Below are 23,726 nucleotides of genomic sequence, written 5' to 3' on the forward strand. Positions count from 1 at the left end.
CACACCTTGGGAATTGGTTTCGCCCAAAGCATCGGACCAATGATCACCTATGACTTATGTGGAAATCTATTAATTATGGTCCAAAAGGTCCATAAATTACAAGAAACTTACTAAGAAACTATTTGAAAAAGGTGATTTTTTAATTCTTTTGATAGTTTGACTCGATTTTTGGTTTGATTGGATTTTCCAAATGGATCACATGTTTCGGGCCGTTTTTTTACTCTCAGGAATTTTCAACCTGTCCTTTTTTGAATAGTTGTTAAGTAGATAACATCTTTTATTTTGCTCACAACTTATGAAACTTTTCGACTGTCGTCTATTGATCTCTTTTGAACAAACTGATTAGAAAATGTTATACCATAGTCTTAAATTTTGTAATTTATTCAAACGTTAGACTACGGTTTAAGATTTCATCAGTAAGATTGAAAAACATATGATTAAACATTAAACCGAGTCAAATATTATCTAGCAACATAATTTTTTAAGGATTACATTTGCAGCAAGGGACATTCGGGTAAACGGCCCTTGACTCTCTCCCTAGGCCCAAGTCTTTTTTTCTCACCAAGGCCCAATACAGTTGCAGGCCTTACCAAACTTGCTATAAATAGTTCTTAATTTCCCACAAAACACTAACCTTAGCATTCTAACCTTGCCAGCTCCAAACTCAAGCAGTTTCTCCGACAACCAGCGACTCACAAATCAACCATGGGTAAGTTCCTATCTTAATAATCAATTTATTCAATTTTTTCTAAATAGAAACAAATTACTGCTTAGTAATTTTGAATGAGGACTGATTTGTAGTTTTTGATTTTTTTTTCATTAATTTATTTAAATTTTGTCTGTATAGGGACAATTTTTTGCATAGTAAAATGAAACGAGATTAAATGGATATTCTTGACGTATAAGATAATATAGCTGATATCAACTAGTTAGCAATTGTGACCAGTGTTTTAAAAGACGGGGACGTAAGGCCGGGTGTTTTACATTTGCCTCAGCGAGGCGTAACCCCTGAGGCACGGGGCGTAAGCCCCATGGGTATTTATTTTTAGTATTTCATAAAATATTATAATTACAATAAATATTTTTTAATTAGGTAAAATTACATAAAAAATAAAAGAAAACTGCAAATAAATGATATATAGTAACATTAGTACTTATATTAGTGAGGATTAATTCAAATCAATAAGATATTAGCCATGTGTTTTAAAGACATTACCTAGGATGTTATTGTAAAAACTTTATTTAATAATATGAAGATTTGAGTAATTTAGTTCAAAGCTTTAAAATATTGCTCTTAAAACGTAGATAGTGTTGTTTCTTTCTTTTGTTATATATATTTTGTAGTTCTTTTTACAATCTTCAATATTATCTAAGAGAAACTTAAAACATAAAATTCATCGGTAAAAATTTTTGGGGCTTCAAATGTTTGAGGGTCTAAAACAAAAGCTTTACTAGCTACAACTTGTAATTATATATAACATAATTTTGCAAGTATAAATAATCCAATGAAATAAAAGCTATTATGGAATCAACTCTAACATCTTAACTTTCAAACAATGAAATAATCACAATTTCTTAAAACAATATTGCTATCAGATTATTCATTTTATATCAATAAATTTTATTAGTATTATAATTAAAATGTAATTCCTTCATGAATAAAGTTAAAATTACTTTTAAATAGCGAAATAATAAAATATAATAACTTTGATATATAGGACAAAAGACCAATGACAAGTGAAAATGTACAGTTCGGCTATGTATTTTTTTAAAAAATATTAAGTGATATTCACCCTCACAATGTTCTTAAATAGTAAATATGCAATACTCCGACTTGTTATTTGAGCTACACTCAATCTTCTTATTTCTATAGATGAAAAACTATTTAGTACCATTCATTTGTTATAGAATTACTAGGGTCAACAATTTTAATTAAGGAATTTAACATATAATTTGTGTAAGAACGATTAGGCGAGCCCGAGCGTTGGGCGTTAGATACAAGCCGTACAGTCGGGCGCTTAGGGCATAAGCCTCACAGGAACTAAGCCCCACACGTGAGCCCCGGGGCATTTTGCTAGTGCCTTGCCCCGAAGCGAGCCCCGAGGCAAGTCCTGAAATTTCCTTTTAAAACACTGATTGTGACATAGTAGTTGTACTTGTCGTTGAATGAGGATTGATTTGTTTAGTTATCGATTTATTTAGTAGGCGCTTGGCCATAGAAACCAAATGTTTTTCATTTTATTTGGAATTTTTGAAGTTGGAGTTGTGTTTGGTTATAGTTTTTGCAAAAAAATATTTGGTTGTTTGAATGTGCTGAAAGAGAAAAAAAGTGAAACAAGGCTTTAGGTGTTGTGCAAATTTCAAAGAAAACTTGAATAATTTCAAATAAAGTGATTTTTTTTAAAAATTGTGTGAGTAATTTCAAATAATCCTGAATGGCCAAATGCTAATTTTCAAATAAAGTGAAAAAAAAAATTCCTTAGAAAATTGAATAATTCTCATTGCCAAACATGTCCCTTTTGTTCTGGATAGTGATTAGTGTGATTTTTTTAAAATTATGTGAGTCACAAATAATTTCAACTTGAATGGCCAAACACTAATTTTCAAATAAAGTGAAAAAATTTCCTGAGAAAACTGAATAATTCTCATTGCCAAACATGTCCCTTTTGTTCTAGCTAGTGATTAGTGTGATAGGGAATCTAATATTGTGTGAGTAGTAGAATGCAACGAGATCAAATGGATCTTCTCCACATAGAAGATTATACAGCTGATGTCACTAGTTCACACTTGTACATGTTGTTGAATGAGGACTGATTTGTAGTTTTTGATTTCTTAAATTTTAGGTAAGATTCACGGTTCACTTGCTCGTGCTGGTAAGGTTAGGGGTCAAACTCCCAAAGTTGCAAAGCAGGATAAGAAGAAGAAGCCTAGAGGACGCGCACACAAGCATATGCAATACAACCGCAGATTCGTCACTGCTGGTACACTTGTCGTCCTACCTTGGTAAGAGTAAGGTCTGCGTACACTCTACCCTCCCCAGACCCCACGTTGTGAGATTTCACTGGGTGGTTGTTGTTTTTGTTGTTGTATCGTGTTCAGTCAAACACCTTCACATAAATTGAGACGGATGGTATAATGCAAGAAAAAGTAATTTAAAATTGAAATAAATGCATTCTTTGTTTTTATTAATATTAACATGTGTGAATGTGGATACTAAGATATATTCATTGATATTAATAAATTATACGGTGGGTGTGATGATGATGACTAGATATTATGGTTAACTAGTTATGGGTGTCGATTAGGGATGTTCACTGATGGTGGTTGTAGTAATTAGTGATTATGATGGGGATTTGGGTTGATAAATTCGACTTGTGGGAGCAAAATAGACTCATGCATATTCATGGGAAAATTTTCCATTACCCCTCATTCCCTTTCTAGGAATCTAAACTTCTCATCTCCCTTCCAGTTATCTTCTTCAATAGTTCTGTTCTGGCCATGAAAATTTCTCACTTTTTTCCGGAAAACGTTTTCACTTTATTTCGAATTTGGAAAACACCAAAAAACTTGTTTTCACTTTTTTTCACTTTCAATACATTCAAGCAACCAAATATTCTTTGCAAAAACTATAGCCAAACACAACTCCATCTTCAACTTCAACTCCAAAATACCAAATAAAGTGAAAAATATTTGGTTCTCATGGCCAAACGCGTACTTAGTTCTTGAATAATTATTCTGCCAGACAATGTTACTGTAACACCTCGTACCTTTAAACTAAGATATGTTCATGATTCAGGACTTAGAAAATCAGACCGGGAGTGTTAGAATTAAATTTGTTTTAGTTCAGTGAAGTTTAAGTTTTACGCCCAAGTTATACGGTTCGTATAACTTTTACGGACCGTACTTCCCCTCGCATAAATAAATACAGACTGTACTTTTGTCCGTATTGATGCATGGGAAAATCTTAGTTTCTGGAAATTGACAGGGAAATACAACCACTTTATACGGACCGTACTTCCTATCCGTAAATCTTGTGGGGAAATTCTGAATTTGAAGACTTTGAGAAGAGAGATTTTATTAATTCTCAAGTGTGTCTATACAACCAATTATAGAGGTATTTATACACAAAACCGAAGCCTAACTAGGAAATATACAATTAAGGAAACAAGATAAAATCTCTATAATAATGGAAACTAAACTAGATAAGAATCTGTCTAGTTATGATTTAGAATCTGATCATATCAAAATCATATCAGAATCAGATTAAAATCTGATCCAATCTCAATTATAGAATCAGATTTGTCAACACTTCCCCTCAAGTTGGTGCATAGATATCACACATTCCAACTTGCAAACTAACTTGTGAAAGGTTCTATTGCTAGGCCTTTTAGTGAAAACATCGACTACTGCTATTACTTTGGATGTCACATGGAACGAGTGCTCAAGGTATCAACGATCCAACTTTTCCTTGATGAAGTGTCGATCAATTTCAATGTGTTTTGTCCGATCATGTTGTACTGGATTATGGGCTATACTGACGGCTAGCTTGTTGTCACAGTACAACGATAGTTTATTAGGTCCAGACATTTTCAGTTCTTCTAGTAGCTTTCGCAGCCACAGAACTTCACAGACACCCTGAGCCATAGCTCTATACTCTGCTTTAGCACTTGATCTAGCAACTACACTTTGCTTCATGTTTCTTCAAGTGACTAAATAGTACTTTTCAAAAAAAAGTATTTTTGGCTAAAAGCAGTTTGTGTTTGGCCAATTAATTTAAAAAGTACTTTTGAGCATCAATTAGTATTTGGCCAAGCTTTTAAAAAGTACTTCTATGTGTATTTTTCTCAAAAGTACTTTTCAAAAAAGTGCTTTTGGGCAAAAACTATTTTTTTAGCTTCTGAAAAACTGCTTCTGCTACTCCTCAAAAGCACTTATTTTCTCTCAAAAGCTTGGCCAAACACCTCACTTTTTTAAAATAAGAATTTATTGAAAAAATAAGTACTTTTAAGGGGGGGGGGGGGGAAATAAGCTTGGCCAAACGGGCTATAAGTTCCCTCACAAGTGTGCAATAACCGGTTGTAGACCTCCCATCATCAGAGATCCCAATCAGCATCTATAAAAGCTTCTATATGGAGGTGACCATGTTTGGAGAAAAGAAGACCTTTTCCGGGAGCAGATTTCAAATATTACGAATGCAAAGATTTTGCATGTGAGACTCACGAGGATCATGCATGAACTAGCTTACCATGCTAACTGCATGTGTTATGTCAGGTTTAGTGTGTGAAATATAAATGAGTCTTCCAACCAATCTATTATATCTTTGTTTATCAATCACTCTCCTATCCCTGCTTATAGCTTGTGGTTGCTCTCAATTGGTGATCTTGCTGGTTTACAACTCAACATACCAGTTTCTTCCAAGAGATCTAGAATATATTTCCTCTGAGAAATGAAGATTCCTTTTCATGATCTAGCCACTTCAATTCCCAAGAAATACTGCAACTCCCTTAGATCCTTGATATCAAACTCGCGAGCCAAAAGCTTCCTTAGCCGACCCATATCTTCTTTGTCATCACCTGTCATCACTATATCATCAACATAAATTATTAAAAGAGTGATCTTACCCTTATGATGTCTTATAAAGAGAGTATGATCAGCATTGCTGATCAACATTGCTTTGTTGATAATCAAAATAAAACATGGTTTTGTTGAATCTGTCGAACCATGATCTAGGAGACTGTTTTAGCTGGTATAAAGCTTTCTTCAATCTACACACCTTTACTTGACTTGTTTCATTATCAAATTCGGGGGGAATCTCCATATATACTTGTTCTTCCAAGTCACCGTGTAAGAATGCATTTTTTACATCAAGCTACGCCGCAATTCCGGTCAAGGTTAAGGTTCGCACAAGATAACAAGATTCTGATTGTGTTCATCTTTCCAGCGGGAGCAAATGTCTCTTGGTAGTCCACTCTATATGTTTGAGTGAATCTCTTAGCTACCAATCTGGCCTTGAACCTCTCAATCGAACCATTGGCTCTATGTTTCACAGTGAACACCGACTTGCAACCAACCAACTTCTTGTCTGGTAGAGGAACAACTAATTCCTAAGTCTTATTTTTTGCTAGAGCCTTCATTTCTTCAAACATCGCTTCTTTTCACTTGGGATCCTTGAAAGTTTCCTTCTAATCTTGTGAAATAGATACAGAGAAAATTGAAAAGGCAAAGGCTCTATAGGAAGGGGACAAGGAATCATAAGACACAAAGTTAGAAATAGGATTTTTGGTACAGGATCTGACCCCTTTTGTTTGAGCAATAGGTCTATCTAAATCATCAGAAGAATCAGAAATTAAAGATGACTCACCAGAAGAGAAGGATTCTTGGCAGGGAGTAGGTGCATGATGTCTTCTTGTCTCTTGTTTCTCTTCGAATATCTCACCAAATCAGGTTTGTCAAGATGTCTAATAGTCTCTTCGTGAACAGTAGTCTCCCTCTGAGTAGTACGTCTCACAGTTTCCTCCTGAACACTCTCTCTGATGGAACTCTCACCTGGAGTTATGTCATCAAGAAATCCAGAATTAGGTATTACCTCTTATTTTCATTATCGCCCCCCCCCGAAGAGGTGATTGGATTCCATTGAAGTAAGGTTCAGATTCTTTAAAAGTAACATCCATACTTACAAAATACTTCCTTGATGGAGGATAGTAACACTGACAACTTTTCCAGTGTTGGAGAATACCCAAAAAACACATATTTAAGGGCCCCTAGATCTAGTTTTCCTGTATTCCTACTATTAGGGTTGTACAAGGCAAGCCGATAAACCACACCAAATCTTTAAACCGAACCAAATCGAAAAAAAAAACGCCTAGTGATTTGGTTTGATTTGGTTGGGTGTTGGGAAAAAAACCTGACCATTATAGGGTTGGTTTGGTTTTAACTAAAAATGGTCAAACCGACCCAATTATATGTATACTACTTTTTTTTTTTTTTTAAATTACCCATCTGGGCTTTTTATTTATCTAAAAAACAAACAAAAGGGCAAAAAGGTAGCTGGCCCAAAATTGGTCCTGCCCAAACAAAACAAAAAGGAAACAAAACATTTGCACTACTCTTCTAAAATTGGAAAATCGGACATTTGACATTTGTTGCCCTAAAATATCGCCTCTTTGTCTCTTTTCCACTTCAAATCTCCATTGTTAACGGCGCAAAAATGATGATTGGTCAGACATAGCTCTGATTTGCACCTTATCCCCATCTTTAATGTAAGTTGCAGCTGGATTTTGAAAGAGATAAGAGTTTCCCCTTCTAAAACACCACCACCGATATTGCTTCTGTTGCTTTGAGCTTAGATCAGCTCCGATTTCACTTTGTTTTGCTGCGTATCTTCTATGATGCTGTTTATTTCCTTGCAGGTGAAGTTGAAATCCCATGTACTTTCTAGACTCTTCAGTTCTTCTCTTGATTTGTGTATTTTCACCTAATTTAAGCATTCTTGTTATTGTGCCTGATTGTCCCCACGGTTCGGTGAGCTCTATACCCGCCTTGAGCTGGAAAATGTAGCAGACTTATGTTAATCTCCTCTGGGCTAATTTACTGAAATAAAAAGTAAGCAATGGCCCTCTTTTTGTGTTGTAATGATCCTCTACCTGGAAATGCTTCTTGATGGCATATATATCTTCAGTATTCTGTGGTTTTAATCTAAATAATATGAAGGTATGTCCCTTTGAATGACCACCAAAAGATGCTAATACCACAAAGATGACACCCATCCAGATTATTTGATAAAAAAAATACTAGAATACTGTTACTATAATTGCTCTGAAACTGCTTGTGTTTTACTTTAATGGAGCACGATGATGGAAACTCCTGGACTCTTTCTTCTTCTAGTTGAAATCTGTTATTATTTGCTTGTTGAAAAATGATGTCTCCTGTACCTGAAAAAAAATAACAACCAATTAGATAAAACATCCTTCCCACTCTCCTCCCATAGGATTTGAGTGTAAGGCCATCCTACTCCCTTTCCCTCTGCTCTTGTCAACCTCATTATCTCCTTTTTATTCTCAAATATGGAATTTGACTCTTGTCACTATTCAAGATCCTCCTCATGAAAACTTCCAGCTCATCAAAATCCTGATAGGAAACTGCCCCATGATCCAAAGCATGATTAGCCAAAGCATCTGCCAATTTATTTGCCTCCCTTAGAGTATGAGTAAAGATTATATCCATATGTATACTACTTTTAAATTATCTTATACATAAAAATATTTTTTAAAATGTAATTTATAAATATTTTCTTAAAGTTTTTCATAATTTTTGTTTTCTTTCTTACATCCAGATTTGGACTTAAGAATAATACAAAAAAAGCCCAATAGAAACCAAATGAGAAGGAAATGAAAACCAAATGTCCAAAACATATGTAATGCAAGTGTAACAAAAGAAACCCTATTCGGCTACAATACCTTTTCTCCCAAAATCAGAAACCCTTTCTCATTTCATAAAAAACCACTGTTCTTCCTTTTCTCATTTCACAAAAAGCCATTGTTCTTCCCTCTTTTGCTTTCCTCTCAAATCACCAACCCTACAAGACTCAACTCTAAAAGAAACTCTCATTTTACACTGTAAGCCTTTTGTTTTTCCTAATTAGCTTTGAGGTTTTACAAATTTATTTATATTGCTGTCAATTTGTCGATTTATTACCAATTACAACTTTTTAATTATGTGCAGAAATTGTCTTTCGCGATGGAAGCTACAACTTCTAGAACTAAATCGCTGGTGATTGACAACAACCCTCCGATTGTGCCAATAGAATCTCAACAACAACAAGGTAAGAACATTCCTCATCGACACACTCCTCCTAAAAAGCAAAAAAAAACAACTCCTAAAGAACCTTCTAAATCTGAGAATATTGGTAGAGAGACTTCTGAGATTTGGGATCACTTCTCCAAATTTAAAGCTAAAGGAGGTAAATGTAGGGCAAAATGCAATTAATGTCCAAAAACGTTTGCTGCCGAAAGCAAGAATGGGACTAGTACATTATGGTCACATCTAACTGATAAATGTAACAAATCTCCCTTTAGAATCGTTGATAAGAAACAAACAACATTAAAACCTATTAAAGAAGGATGGACAGAAGGTCCTTCGGGTTCTAATAAAAGGGTAGTGTATAATGCGGATGACATTAGGAGGGCCATGGTTGAATTTGTAATTATTGATGGGCATCCATTTAGAGTTAAAGAGGGAGAAGGCTTTAGGAAATTGATGATTAAAGCCTTACCAAATTTTGAATTACCTTCTCATGTTACTGTTGCTAGGCATTGCTTGAGGATTTATCAAGATGAGAAAGACAAGCTTAAATATCTTATCAAGAACCAACGTATTTGCCTTACTACTAACACATGGACATCACTCCAAAATTTGACTTATATGGTTGTTACCGCACATTGGATTGATGACCGATGGAATTTACAAAAGAAAATTCTAAACTTTTTTCCAACACCAGATCACAAAGGCGAGACTATTGCTAAGGGAATTGAGGAATGCTTATTGGGTTGGGGGCGTTGAGAACCTGTTTACAGTAAACTTAGACAATGCTACTGCTAATGATGCTGCCATTAAGCATTTAAAGGTGCTGATGGATGATTGGAACGGGGTAATACTTGGAAATGAATTTTTACATGTTAGGTGTAGTGCTCACATATTGAACTTGATTGTAAAAGAAGGGTTAGATGAACAAATTGAACCCATTTATCGTGTAAGGAATGCGGCGAAATATGTTAGGTCTTCTCCTTCAAGGTTTGCTTCTTTTAAGTCATCTGTTGAAAAACTAAGATACACACTCATGGTCTTGTGAGTCCTGATGTAGAAACTAGAAGGAACTCGACATATACAATGTTAGATATGGCTATAAAATTTGAAAAAGCCTTTACAAGAATGTATCTGGATGACCATAAATACCAAAAGTATTGTCGAGAAATAAGTGCATTAGGAGGAAATCCATCAAAAATGACGGAAGAATGTGAGAGCTTTTGTCAAGTTTCTTGATCTTTTCTACCATACCACTTTAAAATTTTCAGGGACTTTGTATGTTACTTCCAACTATTTCTTTTGTGAATTTTTTACTCTTTGAAGTTTTGTTAATAAGTATTCTACATGCGAAGATCTTATTTTGGTTGATATGGCAGAAAGGATAAAAAGTAAATTTGAGAAGTATTGTGGTAAGTTTGAGAATATGAATATGTTGTTGCCTGTTGCTCTTGTATTAGATCCCAGATATAAGATGAAGTATGTAAACTTCACTCTTTCCAAAGCATATGGTACTTTGTTGGGAAGATTAAAGTCGGAAGATGTGGCAAGTGTTTTAACACGTTTTTATAATTCTTACAGTAACTCTGTCTTTGATGCTTCTTCTGATGACAATATTGGAGGTGATACTAGCATGAGTGAAACCGATGATTTGTTGGAATCTGAGTGGGAGAAACATTTGGAAGACGAGGGAAATATTGCAAAAAAATTTGATCTTCAGATATACTCGATGGATGATGTGGTGAAGAATAAAGATTTTGATATCTTGTCTTGGTAGAAAGTTTCGTCTAGTAAATATCCAGTTGTTTCAAAAATTGCAAGAGATGTTCTTTCTATCCTACTTCTAATGTTGCATCTGAGTCGGCATTTAGTATAGGTGGTCGAATTCTTGATTCAGACTGGAGTTCTTTATCGCCAAAAACAGTAGAAGCTCTAATTTTTACTCAACAATGGGTATGATCACCTTCTAAAGAATACAAGTTTCATGACAGTTTAGAAGAAGTCCAGAAAATTGAGCAAGTTGAAGAAGGTATTTTATATATTCAATTTTAAGAATCTGGTTATATTTTTATATTATTTATCCAATATATTAATTTATTCTTTTTTCTTGCAGAGTATCGAGACTCACCTTTGAGCATTGATTAGCCAGCTTTGTTCATGGTGCATTATCTGTGTGAGAATTGATTGCATTATTCTTCTACAAAAAGTTGCAGGCTTCTTCTACAAAAAGTTGTTTTGTACAACTTAGCTTCTTTGATAGTTATGAATTGGCTGGCACTTATTCTCCTATATTATTTCAGTTGGTAAAAACTAATTTAATTTTCTGTATATTTACATTGCTTTAGTTTCTACAAGCTTATACTTGTCACGACCCAACCCCGTAGGCCGTGACTAGTGCCCGAGCTGGACACTCGTATCCACCTGTTAGCCATAATCATACGTGGCTAGCATGACACGAACTTATATATGTATAAAGGCAAGATGTATGCATATCAAAGCTACCTATCTCCGCAGTTACAACCTTTAACAGTTAATATAGCACAAAAGCCGGCAAGGCTGTCATATATATATATATATATAGGGGAGCGTCCCAACAATACATAAGCCGACAAGGCTACCTTCATACACCGCTGCCATAATAAACATATATATATCTACGTTGGCCGACAAGGGCCGCCCTTCTGCGTGGGTACGCCCCAAACATAAGTCATATCCACACAATGGAACAACAACTACACACGGACCCACACATGTGACCACAGACCTCTAAGAGTAACAACGACATCACATGATGGGACAGGGCCCCGCCGTACCCTGAATAGCAGCACATATACATACCAAAAGGGCTATACCACGAGCTAGGCTCCTGAACAAAGGAGCACTCCCGAGATGTGACAGCAGATATCCTAGGCCAAGCGGATCTCGTAACGAGCGTACGAGATGCCGGGCATGAAAGCCCGGCCCGAAGAAAGGGGTCGTGCGAATATATCGAGTATGTAAAAAGCATGAAACATAGTAAGTAGAATCATATCTGAAGTGAGTAGCATAAGACCCAGTGCAACCACTAGAAATCACAAGACTTACCTTTGAACATAAATCATACGTTTGAACTTTGTACCATAGTCATCATAAGTTTTAATAATCATAGCAAGATAATCATACTGTATATAAGTATACATAACTTGTCCCGGTCCTCTAGTGAGGGGCTCGGTAAGTAAAATCATCATATACATGTACATATAACGTGTCCACCCTAGTGAGGGACTCGGTGAATAAGAGATCATATGCCGTCCAGCCGCCTCCCCGTATCATCACATCATCGTATATCGTATATCATCATATATATATATATAACGTGTCCCGACCCTACAGTGAGGGACTCGGTGAATAATATAATAGATTTGCGCACGAACGTACACGGCCGGGACTCGGTGAAGGATATAGCGGTAAGCACGAGCGAGTAATAAGCAACCACATACAAGTAAAACATCTTTTGAGACTCGACGGATAGTAAACTTAATCGGCTCGAACATCGGGACAATAATCACATTAAGTTCTTACTAATTACCATCATAGACTATATTAAGGAACGTTTCGGGATTCATATACATGTATCACTAGCATGTTACATCTTATGAAGTCGAGCATACATGCAATTCCTTTTAATTCTTTTAAGAATAAGAACTTACATCACGTACTAGTCAATTATGTAATAAATAACGAGATAACTCGATTATACCAACGAGTTTCAACATTAAGAACGAATAACAATCACATGTCATGCTAGGAGTTAGAAGTGGAGTTACCCCGAGCTCCGATTATATCATACTTACTTCTAGGACATGCCAAAAAGAAAGAATGGATAACTTTACATACCTTTAGCGTTTAGTCGTATTATAACGTGTACTTGCTACCCAATGGTACTTATCCTATATCAAGATATCAAGAGCTACGATTAGTCTACGAGGGAATTCAATATGTATTTTGACGTTAACAATCCCTTTCTAACATTTAGACGACGTTTCGTTCGCATTCAATCCAACTAGCACTACAAACTAATATTGCTAATCATACTTTCAAGTATCAAACCGAACTTGTTTAAACATGACTTAAGGGAAATTTGGACAGCTCGTACATCATTCAAAACAGTCCCTTATTCACGGCCAAACAGCACACACAACATTACCATTTTCACTTCGGAATTTTCCAACTTCAACTACAATGACAACAACACGTTTACAACATTACTTATACGATTATTGGAACTGTTTTAGCATCATATTAACTCTTACAACAGCCCACAAACCATTTCAATTTCAACTTGAATCATTAAACTTCACTTTCACTATACGTCCATAACAATAATCAACATTCAACATACACTAATTTACCCCCTTCATGAAAACAGTCCACGGTTTTGGACTGTTTTTATACTTCAACCTAAATCATTCCTTTTACACCTAAATTCACATATACATAAGGCATACAATATACCACAATGTCCATAACAACAACAATTAAAACATGACACAAAATAGTCCATAACTTCTCCTAAAGCAGTCCCCTACACGGCTTCAACACAACTACAACAACTTCATGATCTTCATCCATTTATCCATACTACAACACATTCAATTCATTCCCAATACATGTACAAAAGAAGATTAAACCTTACCTTAACAAGTTGGCTCCTTAATTTGCTGAAATTGATGAATTTAATCACCAACATTTTTGCTGCCTCTTTAATGATTAATTCATATTGCTATGACCTCCAATTGGTTGGGACACCATGGAAAATAATTTTTGGCATCAAAATTCATCAGCTCAACTTGCACAGCCATGGCCGTGAGCTGCCATGGCTGGACTCTCTCTCTCTAACTCTTATAATTCACCAAGTGTGAAGATGATGCAATGAATAAAGGGCTGGTTGTGAGTTGGTGGAGCTGCCATGGCTGGCCGTGGCTTGGTGAAGCTGCCATGGCTGCCGTGTTCCTTCTCTCTCTAGCTCAACAAGGTAGATGAACACTTCTCTCTACTTCAACTTGTGAGTTGTAGGGAATGAATGACTTATTAGTCATCAACTAATCTTATATATGCTAAGCATGGGCTGGACACGTGTATGGCTGCTCATTATTTATTTATTTTTTCAACAAAATTCTTCTGTGAAGGTGAATTTCAAAGCCATGGCCGTGCATGGCTGCCCACATTCTTCAATAAAGTTCTTTTGGTCTTGGTTTATTCTTATTTACTTGCTATATGAATTGTCCAAGAATATGACTCATATTTCATGAATTTATGTGCCTCCCTTCTCTTTTATATCCATATAATAATAAATCCCCACCACTAAATATAAATCCACACTTGACACGTTGCTCTTCCACCTTTCACGTGCAACTTTGCATTCCAAGGAATATGACTCGTTATAATATGAACACATAATACTACTGATTTAATTTGCTCTTCCACCTTTCACGTGCAACCTTGCATTCCAAGGAGTATGTCTCATTATAATATGAACACATAATACTACTAATTTAATTTACTTCATCCATGAGGTACTACCATAGTTGCTTCCACGTTTCCAATGCACATGGGCATGTCCCCTCAATTTATCCATTAATTCCCAACCAATTTATTTACTTCCACTATAATTTTCCCACTTAATAATCCAATCATGATAAATAAATCCCAAATTTCCACTAATATTTCCACCAATTGTAATAAATTTGCAAACCGTGAAATTATAAGAATCGGGATTAACAATTCTTGTCCCATGTCCGAAAATAATCTTGTCCTCGGATTTATGTTCATTAACTAACGAATAGTCCGTCGTATAAAAATACGGGATATAACAATACTCATATAAACTAATACAATTTATAGGTGATTGTGCTTAGTTTTATTGTTTGAGGGTTGATTAATTTTGTTTGGGGATATAGGATTGCATACTAACAATCTTATTGAGCATTCTTCAAATCTCTGTATCTTTCTTCTGATATCAGTCTTCTAACTTCTGATATCAGTCTTCCAATTTCTGATATCAGTCTTCCAACGGTTCATAGTGTGATTATCTTGATGTGTTGTATAGTTTTGTAACACAATTTATACATTCTTAGAGATTCTTGTTATCTTTGGAATTTGACTTGCTTTGGATCATTATTTCTAGTGTTTGTAGTCCTTGTACATGAAAAGTTTTTCTCGTGGGTAGACATTGAGTGATCTTTCTAGTGTTTAATTACCTTTCGTTTATCAACCCCGAGCAAGCTATGATAACTGAAGTCTAGTTAGGCAAGTAACAGTTGTGCTTGCACTGACTCTACAGTTCTGGGATCTTTATTCTGTTTAGTAGACACTAGTATTAGTTCTACCATCTCCATTATGCTATCTGCAAGAGAGCCTGATCATTCAAGTATAATCATAAGAAATGAGTAAATAAACCAAGATCGTTATAAGCTTCTTTGGAAACCTTTATACCTCCTTTAGAACTACATCTGACTTCACTTTTTATTTTGCAGATGAGGAAATAGAACCAAATGTGTAGATTGCTTCCAACATTATGTGGCTTGTGTTTAATTGAGAGTTGAGACAACTTCAGTTGTAATAGTCTAGATGATTTAGAGTATACTCAAACTCTAAGGTGGATTTTTGTTTTTGCGACATCCCATTTTGTCTAAAACTGTAGTTGCTTAATTTTATGGAAGAAACTATATTAGTTTTTGTTTATGTGTGATCAAGTCAATTGGCAGAACATCTGGTTCCATTACGTGCGACATTTACCTCATATTTACATACCAAGCAGATTTTGGATGGTATTATGAACACCTTTGAGAGTAAAAATATGGCTATTTAACATTTTAGTTGTATTATAAAGTTAAAACTTAAAACAGTGTTCTGCCTCCATCTTATATGTTGATATTTTGTACTAAAACTCTTTTTAAGAAGCATTGCTCTGTGCTTTTCATTAAATACTATGAAAAACCCGAGAAATCCGAAAAACCCGAGAAAAACTGATATTGAAAAACCCGACTTTATTGGTTTGGTTTGATTTATAGATTTAAAAACTCGATACAAATGGTTTGGTTTGGTTTATAGAAAATCCAAACCAACCCGGTTCATATATACCGCTACCTACTATGAACAAAACAAACACACCCAAACACATTTGGAGAAACAATATAGACATTATTCCCTCGTAAAATCTCTAATGGACTCTTAAAATTGAGTGTTTTAAGAGGCATTCTATTGATAAGATAAGCAGCAACTAGAATTGCATCTCCCAATAAGGTTTTGGGAGATTCATAGTGAACATGAGGGATCTAGCAACTTCCAACAAATGTCTATTTTTGCGTTCAGCCACTCCATTTTGTTTACTAGTGTAAGGACAACTAGTTTGGTGGATGATCCCGTTAGACTCCAAATAAGTACCAAATCAACTATCCGTGTATTCGGTGCCATTATCGGTTCTCGGAATTTTTTATCTTAGTTTCAAACTTAGTGCAAACCATCTTATGAAAAGATTGAAAGCAAGAAAATACATCACTTTTTGCTTTTATCAGGTAAACCAAAGTCATTCTAGTGCAACAATCAATAAAAGTGACAAACCATTGACTACCGGACAGAGAGGTTATCTAAGTAGGCCCCCAGAAATCGGAATGGATAGTCATGAGAAAGGCTGTAACTTTTATTATTACTTGACGGATAAGAGTTTCTAGTATGTTTAGCATATTCACAAGCGTCGCAAAATAAAGAATCAATCTGAATCCTAGAAAACAAACTAGGATATAATTTTTCTAAGATAAAAAAGGATGGATGCCCCAACCGCCTATGCCACCGTATCATTTCTTGATTGGCATTCTTATTTTCTCCAAAAAATCCTTGACATGGAACATCACTTTGATTCTTCTCCAACATATATAATCCATCATGCACTCTACCACTGCCAATCCTCTTCCCTGTTTGAAGATCTTGAAAGACACAGTGATCAGGAAAAAACTAAATTTTGCAGTTTAGAGCTTTGGTGGTGGCGCTGACTGATAAAAGGTTAACTGGAAATTGAGGGACATGAGGTGCAGAAGATAGCTTAATATTGGGAGCATAAAAAATAGAATATGTTCCAACTATCGAGGAAAGAGAACTACCGGCTATTCTAACATTGTCTGTTTTTAAACATGAAAAGTAGTTAAGAAGTTCTTTAGAGGAGCCTGTCATGTGTCAATTCGCACCAGAATGAATAATTTATGAATTAAGATGAGTAATAATAGCAGTACCTGACTTCACCAAATTAGATGTTGCACCGGAGGAAGAGTCAAGTTGCGACAAAAAGGACTTGAGATACTTGAGTTCACTAGGATTAGATGCCTGAGTTCTCCAACATATATAAGCCATCATTCACTCTACCACTGCCAATCCTCTTCCCTGTTTGAAGATCTTGAAAGACACAGTGATCAGGAAAAAACTAAATTTTGCAGTTTAGAGCTTTGGTGGTGGCACTGACTGATAAAAGGTTAACTTGGAACTGAGGGACATGAGGTACAAAAGATGGCTTCATATTGGGAGCATAAAAAATAGAATATGTTCCGGCTATCGAGGAAAGAAAACTATCGACTATTCTAACATTGTCTGTTTTTAAACATGGAAAGTAGTTAAGAAGTTCTTTAGAGGAGCCTGTCATGTGTCAATTCGCACCAAAATCAATAATTTATGAATTAAGATGAGCAATAATAGCGATGCTGACTTCACCAAATTAGATGTTGCACCGGAGGAAGAGTCAAGTTGCGACAAAAAGGACTTGAGATGTTTGAGTTCACTAGGAGAGAAAAATTCACCAAAGGTTGTCTCCTTAGATAACTCTACTGTCTCTGACAAATTTGCTTGAGCTCTCATTGAGTTGACTCATTTTCCTCTACGACTTCTAGAGGGTCGACCATGTAACTTCCGGCAAGTTTCCTTGGTATGGCGTGGCTTCCCATAATAATCACAATGTAAGTGATCTTTATCATAATTGGTAGCCTTTATGTGCTCACGAGAATCGCTAGCGTTCAATCGAGACTTCTCAATTAGTGTTGTATAATCACTAGCAGTCAACCCAGACTTCTCTATTGGTGTTGTGTAGAGCATAGCACTCTTCCTGCTGGACATAGGAATAGGCTTTCTCAAGAGAAGGAAAAGGGGTTTTACCAAGTACTTAAACCCTTATCTTGTCAAATTTCTGGTTCAACCCAGCCAAGAAATCATAGATCCGCTCCTTTTCAACCAGTTTCTAGAACTTTACTGCACCCTTAGTACAATCTGCTTGGAAGTCTTGACAATAATCTAGTTCTTGCCACAAACCACTCAATTTAGAAAAATACTTAGAATCTCACCTTGCTTTGTGCCATGGACTTTGTTACGGATCTCAAAGATCGGAGCATCATTCCCCATGCATGAGTAGGTGAGCTTAGTTGTATTCCAGATTTTTTCAGTAGTGTCTAGCAATAGATATTGTCTGGTAATATGGGGTTGCATAGGGTTGATAAGCCATGACATGACAAGTGAATTCGCTGAGTCCCCTTTGGTTGTAGGTGGGATCATAGGAAGTTGGTTTTTTCTTATCCCTGTTAATGTACCCTGCAACTTTCTAGCTTTGATAAATAATAAATTGAATCTAGACCAAGCAAGATAAGTGGAACTACCATCAAGTTTCACAGGGCTAATATATAGGTGTGGATTAGTTTCTGACACGGTGGCAAGAAAATGGCTAGAACTGTAGAAAACAAAAGGAAAATCAGAGAAAAACTTTATAGCTACTCAATAGTGTGGGAAAGAGGAAACTCTATCTCCTAAAAAGGCACGAGCTCTGATACTATGAAGACTTTGAGAAGAGAGATTTTATTAATTCTCAAGTGTGTCTATACAACTAATTACAGAGGTATTTATACACAAAACTGAGGCCTAACTAGGAAATATATAATTAAGGAAACAAGATTAAATCTCTATAATAATGGAAACTAAACCAGATAAGAATCTGTCTAATTATGATTTAGAATCTGATCATATCAGAATCTGATCCAATCTTAATAGAATCAGAACTTTTTATGGACCGTAAAAAGGGATCGTAAATCTTTTCTATGTATGAACACTATAAATTCGTGGGTTCAGTCTTTTATTAAGTTTTTCATACTCTCAAGCCCTAGCACGAAGTTACTCTCCTCCCACTATTAAAGTACACCAAGGTAAGCCCGTTCCAAGTATTTCAAGTGAATTCTAACATGTAACCATGATTGCTAAATAAGAATTCATTGTTCCTAACCTAGGGTTTTCAAGAAAACCCATCTCAAAGATTCAAGATAAATGCTTTTGGATTTCTTCTTCAAGTTCAGACCTTTTCTACAAGTTATGGAGCGATTAAGGTATGTAGGGTTTCTATCTACGTGTGGGAACATCATTGTTCTTCCCCACGTCACGTTCTTCCATAATAATACGAAATTTCACCAAAACTAGGGCTTCTAGCCATGTTCATGATAACCCTAAGTTCATGTACCATGCTATACCGTGTTGTATTAATAATTTGTTATTGTGTTCTACTGTTTTTAATAGTCCATTTTGGTTATTGAGAATATATCTATAATCCATGGAAACCCCTACTTTGCATTTCATGAGTTCTTAAATACAAGATATGAACTTTTATATTTATTTTCATAAAATTCTACATGCTTCCATGTTTTCATACAAGTTACACTATATTTTTATCTTCATGTTATAATATAAACACGAATCAGCTATTGGTGAGCCCCATTCAATTCGGGGTATTATCTTTACTTTGCTTTCATGCTAGTTATGCAGTTAAGGTATGCCAGGGGCTTTGTCCCGGAAAACAGTTTAGCAGTTCAGATTCATGTCTAGAGGTTTCATAGACTGGTCTAGCATGTCATGTCCAATGTTCAGAGTTGTATAGCCAGCATTGGCTTAGTACTTGATATATATTTTCAGATTACTTCCGCATCATGATATAAACAGTATTTTCAGTATTACTATGATGTCAAATGTTTTATTCAGACTATGCATATTTATCTTATATTCCGCATCAGTTCATGCCCCATATTTATTCCTCAAGCCATGATTTGCTCGGTCACACGCAGCAAGGCATCGAGTGTCGCGGTACGCCCAGACCATGGTTTGGGGCGTGACAGTTACATTCATATCAAATATTTTTCTCATATACTGTTCAGCTTTCCGATAAAATATTAGATATCATATAATATTTGTAATAACTTAAAAATTTTAGATCGTTATTTAACATTTTCTCATAACTTTGAAGTTTGCTCAAAAGAAATCTTTAGGTTGTGGTCTAAAATGTCGATAAATTACAAGAAAATAATGGCCTAAAAAAGAACATTTGTGTAAATTGGCCGTCGTTTGGACTCTCTTCCAATGGCCCAAATATTTTGTTACCAAGGCCCAGCACAGTTTGCAGGCCTTACCAAACTTCCTATAAATAGTTCTTAATTCCCACAAAACCCTAACCCTATCATTCTTAACCTTAACAGCTCCAAACCCTTCCCATCTTCACAGACAACCGGCGACTCACAAACCATGGGTAAGCTCCTGTCTTAACCGGCGACTCAGAATTACATTCTATGTCTATTTTTGAAAGTATTTACGTCACGTAGCCAATACTTTGAGTTTGTTGCCCGATTTAGCCCACATTTGTGTATAAACACCTTTTTACACAGTGTTCTACACTTTATACAATATACTATGTATAACTCGTTCCCCCAGATATTATGTTGTATCTTATTGTATATTGGGCTACTTGACATAATAATTTATGTTGGGCTGTATATTTTTGAAAATTTCCTTTTTTTTTTCCTTCTGAATACGGATTAATGTGAGATAGAATCTAATATTATGTGAGTAGTAAAATGAAACAAGATAAAATGGATCTTGTACAATATAATATAGCCTATATCAACTAGTTAGCAATTGTGACATAGTAGTTGTACTTGTTAAATGAGTATTGATTCATAGCTTTTGATTTCTGAATAGGAACAAAATTATTGCTTAGTAAAATGAAACGACGATAACAAATGGAGAGCATCATATAGCCGATATCAACTAGTTCGTAACTGTGACATAGTAGTTGTACTTGTTGAATAAGGACTGATTTGTAGTATTTGATTTCTTAATTGTAGCTAATTAGTGTGATAGAGGATCTAAGCTCCCGTTTGGCCATAGATTGAGAAGTTGAAACTTGAAAATTCACGAGTTTTTGAAGTTTTGTTTTATGGAACTTGAATTTGTGTTTGGACGTGCATTTTACTTTGAAAAAATTTGAAGTTTTGTGAGTACAAATGAAATTTCTCCAAAAAAACTGGTCACCATTTTTTGGAACTGGAAAATATTTTGAAGATAAATTTTTAAAATCTGATCAAATTTCATGGCCAAACAATTAGTTGAAGCTAATTTTTTAAAATCTGATCCAAACGCTAGCTAAAATTAATTAGTAGTAGAATGAAATGAGATCAAATGGATCTTTTTCCACAGAGAAGATTATATAGCCTATATCAACTAGTTAGCAATTGTGATATAATAATCGTACTTGTTGAATGAGGATTGATTTGTAGTTTTTGATTTCTGAATTGTAGGTAAGGTTCACGGTTCACTTGCTCGTGCCGGTAAGGTTAGGGGTCAAACTCCCAAGGTAGCAAAGCAGGACAAAAAGAAGAAGCCCAGAGGACGTGCACACAAGCGTATGCAATACAACCGCAGATTCGTCACTGCTGGTACGCTTGTTTTTCTTTCCGTATTTCACTTTGTGCATATTTACTGCCTTCTGCTTGAACCATGTATGTAAGCTAGAAATAAACAAAATATATGGATTTAACCAAGCCTGTATCTTTTTTTCTGGAACTGGTATTAGTTTCATTGATACACAATACCTGCAAACTTAAAATTGTTGTTCCTGTGGTATCCATTTGCAGTTGTAAATGTAATCCATATTTCACTTTATGGATGTATACTACCTTCTGCCTGAACTGAATATGCAATTGAAAGATAAAAGATATATGCATTTAACTAAATCTGAATCTTTTTGCTTGGAAGTAGTAGTCGTTTTGTTGGTACGCAATATCTGCAAATTTAAAATTGTAGTTTCTATGGTATCCATTTGTATTTGTAAATGTATGTTAATTTGGGGGACATACATTAGTTGGCACTCACACCTCATTTGGGGGACATACATTAGTTGGCATTCATTTCCAGGATTATGGAAAGCTTAAAATAGATACCAACTGTTAACCAGTTGTAGGCATATACACAGTGATGCATAAAGTACATGTGTTTGTACAAATTGCTTATGTATGATCCATATACATAGAGTATGCCAAATTGTGCATTTTTGAAGAAACTGCTTTGCTGGTGTACCACTGTTATAGTGAAATTTTACCACAGCTTGAACCTCTCTAGTACTCGTTAGTTTCTCTTCAGAATCATGAATCTTTGCTATTAAGCATTCTAGATGAGTTTTGGAATTGGAAAATCTTAATATAATATAATATAATATAATATAATATTATTTGGTTTAATTTGAGTTCTTACGTTCTTTTCAGTAAAAATTAAAAAAAAACACAGCCATGTATTTCATAATGATGCTCAGAGACTAAATGCGTGTGTTCTGTACAAATTGCTCAAGTGTAATCCACACTTATTTGTGCATATACTCGAGTATCATATTTATGCTTTTATTACCATTGAAATTTAACCATGGCTGAGATCCCCCAATAGGCATTAGTTTTTCCAGCATCTTTGCTACTAAGTAGTATTCTAGATGAGTTTTCTGATTGTACCAAGTAGTTTTTCCTATTTCTCTGTTCACTATTGTATGATACTAACAATAGATTTATTGTGTTTATATAAATAAATAAACAAATATGATAATTGTTCTAAGATAAAAAAAAGGCTTTGCTAGTTCGGTTGTCAAATCTGTGCGGTTTTATCTGAGTTTTCCTATTTCTCTACTCATCATTGTATGATCTTAACAGTAGATTTATTGTTTTTCTATAATAAACAAGTTTGTTAATTGCTGGTGTGTTTTCCTCTAATTGATAGTTTTATGTCTGTATTTGGTGGATACTTGTATGTGTGCTTTGTTTTGATTGGGAACTTTTTGATGCTTCTCTTTTTAACATTTAATTAAAAAAAAAATCCTTATGGAGTGCTGTTATTTTCTACTTGCAGTTGTTGGCTTCGGAAAGAAGAGAGGGCCAAACTCTTCTGAGAAGTAGATGAGGACATCAGTTACTTTAGGTTGAGAAGTTGCTCGTTTAAAAGTTTTCACCTTTGTTATGTTTATAAATTTTGTTTCTCAGACCTCACAATGAGAGAAGACTAGTTTACTTACTGGTATTTGTAGGATGGATGAGTACGTTCTGTTTTGCAAGAATTAATTGAATACATGGTTTGAATTTTTTATGGTATTCGCAGTTTGGATGGCCACTTATGGTTCATTTAGTTACTCCTTTGATGTTAATGCTTTGCTATTTATATCTGTAAACAGGATGGAATTGTTTCTTGAAACAGATCTCTAATACTTCGTATGATTCTGTATAGAGGTTGTGGCTCCTTGTGATATTCTGTTTGTTCAGTGGGATCATTCTGTTGGTTCCATTTAGTAGGCATTTTGACAACATTTGGTTGAAGTTGAAAAAAGTAGTACTTGGAAGTTGTAAACCTAATGTGCATTGAACAATTTATTATTTAGAGTGGGGGAATCTTGTGCTATTTTGCTTGCCTTGGTTACCATTAACAATTCATTTAGTATATTGTACGTTCTAGTTCTACTTCTAGTTATAGAGATGAATATGTTTTGAGCACTGCAGGATGAAGCGGATATGATCTTGAAGTGATGTGAAATTGTTACTAGGATTTACGTGGTACTAGTAAAAGGTTTT

At 35.1% G+C, this 23,726-nt stretch overlaps 1 protein-coding gene across 1 annotated transcript; it reads left to right on the forward strand.

Moving 5' to 3' along the window:
- Positions 1 to 650: 650 nt before the first annotated feature.
- LOC132030942 (small ribosomal subunit protein eS30z/eS30y/eS30x) lies at positions 651 to 23,271 on the forward strand. The gene is made up of 3 exons (XM_059420747.1): positions 651 to 709; positions 21,423 to 21,560; positions 23,014 to 23,271. The coding sequence occupies exons 1-3, from the start codon at positions 706 to 708 to the stop codon at positions 23,058 to 23,060; spliced, it is 189 nt and encodes a 62-aa protein (XP_059276730.1). The 5' UTR covers positions 651 to 705; the 3' UTR covers positions 23,061 to 23,271.
- The last annotated feature ends 455 nt before the right edge of the window (positions 23,272 to 23,726 follow it).

The sequence above is a fragment of the Lycium ferocissimum genome, chromosome 9 (assembly GCF_029784015.1).
Source record: "Lycium ferocissimum isolate CSIRO_LF1 chromosome 9, AGI_CSIRO_Lferr_CH_V1, whole genome shotgun sequence".
Classification (NCBI taxonomy): domain Eukaryota; kingdom Viridiplantae; phylum Streptophyta; class Magnoliopsida; order Solanales; family Solanaceae; genus Lycium; species Lycium ferocissimum.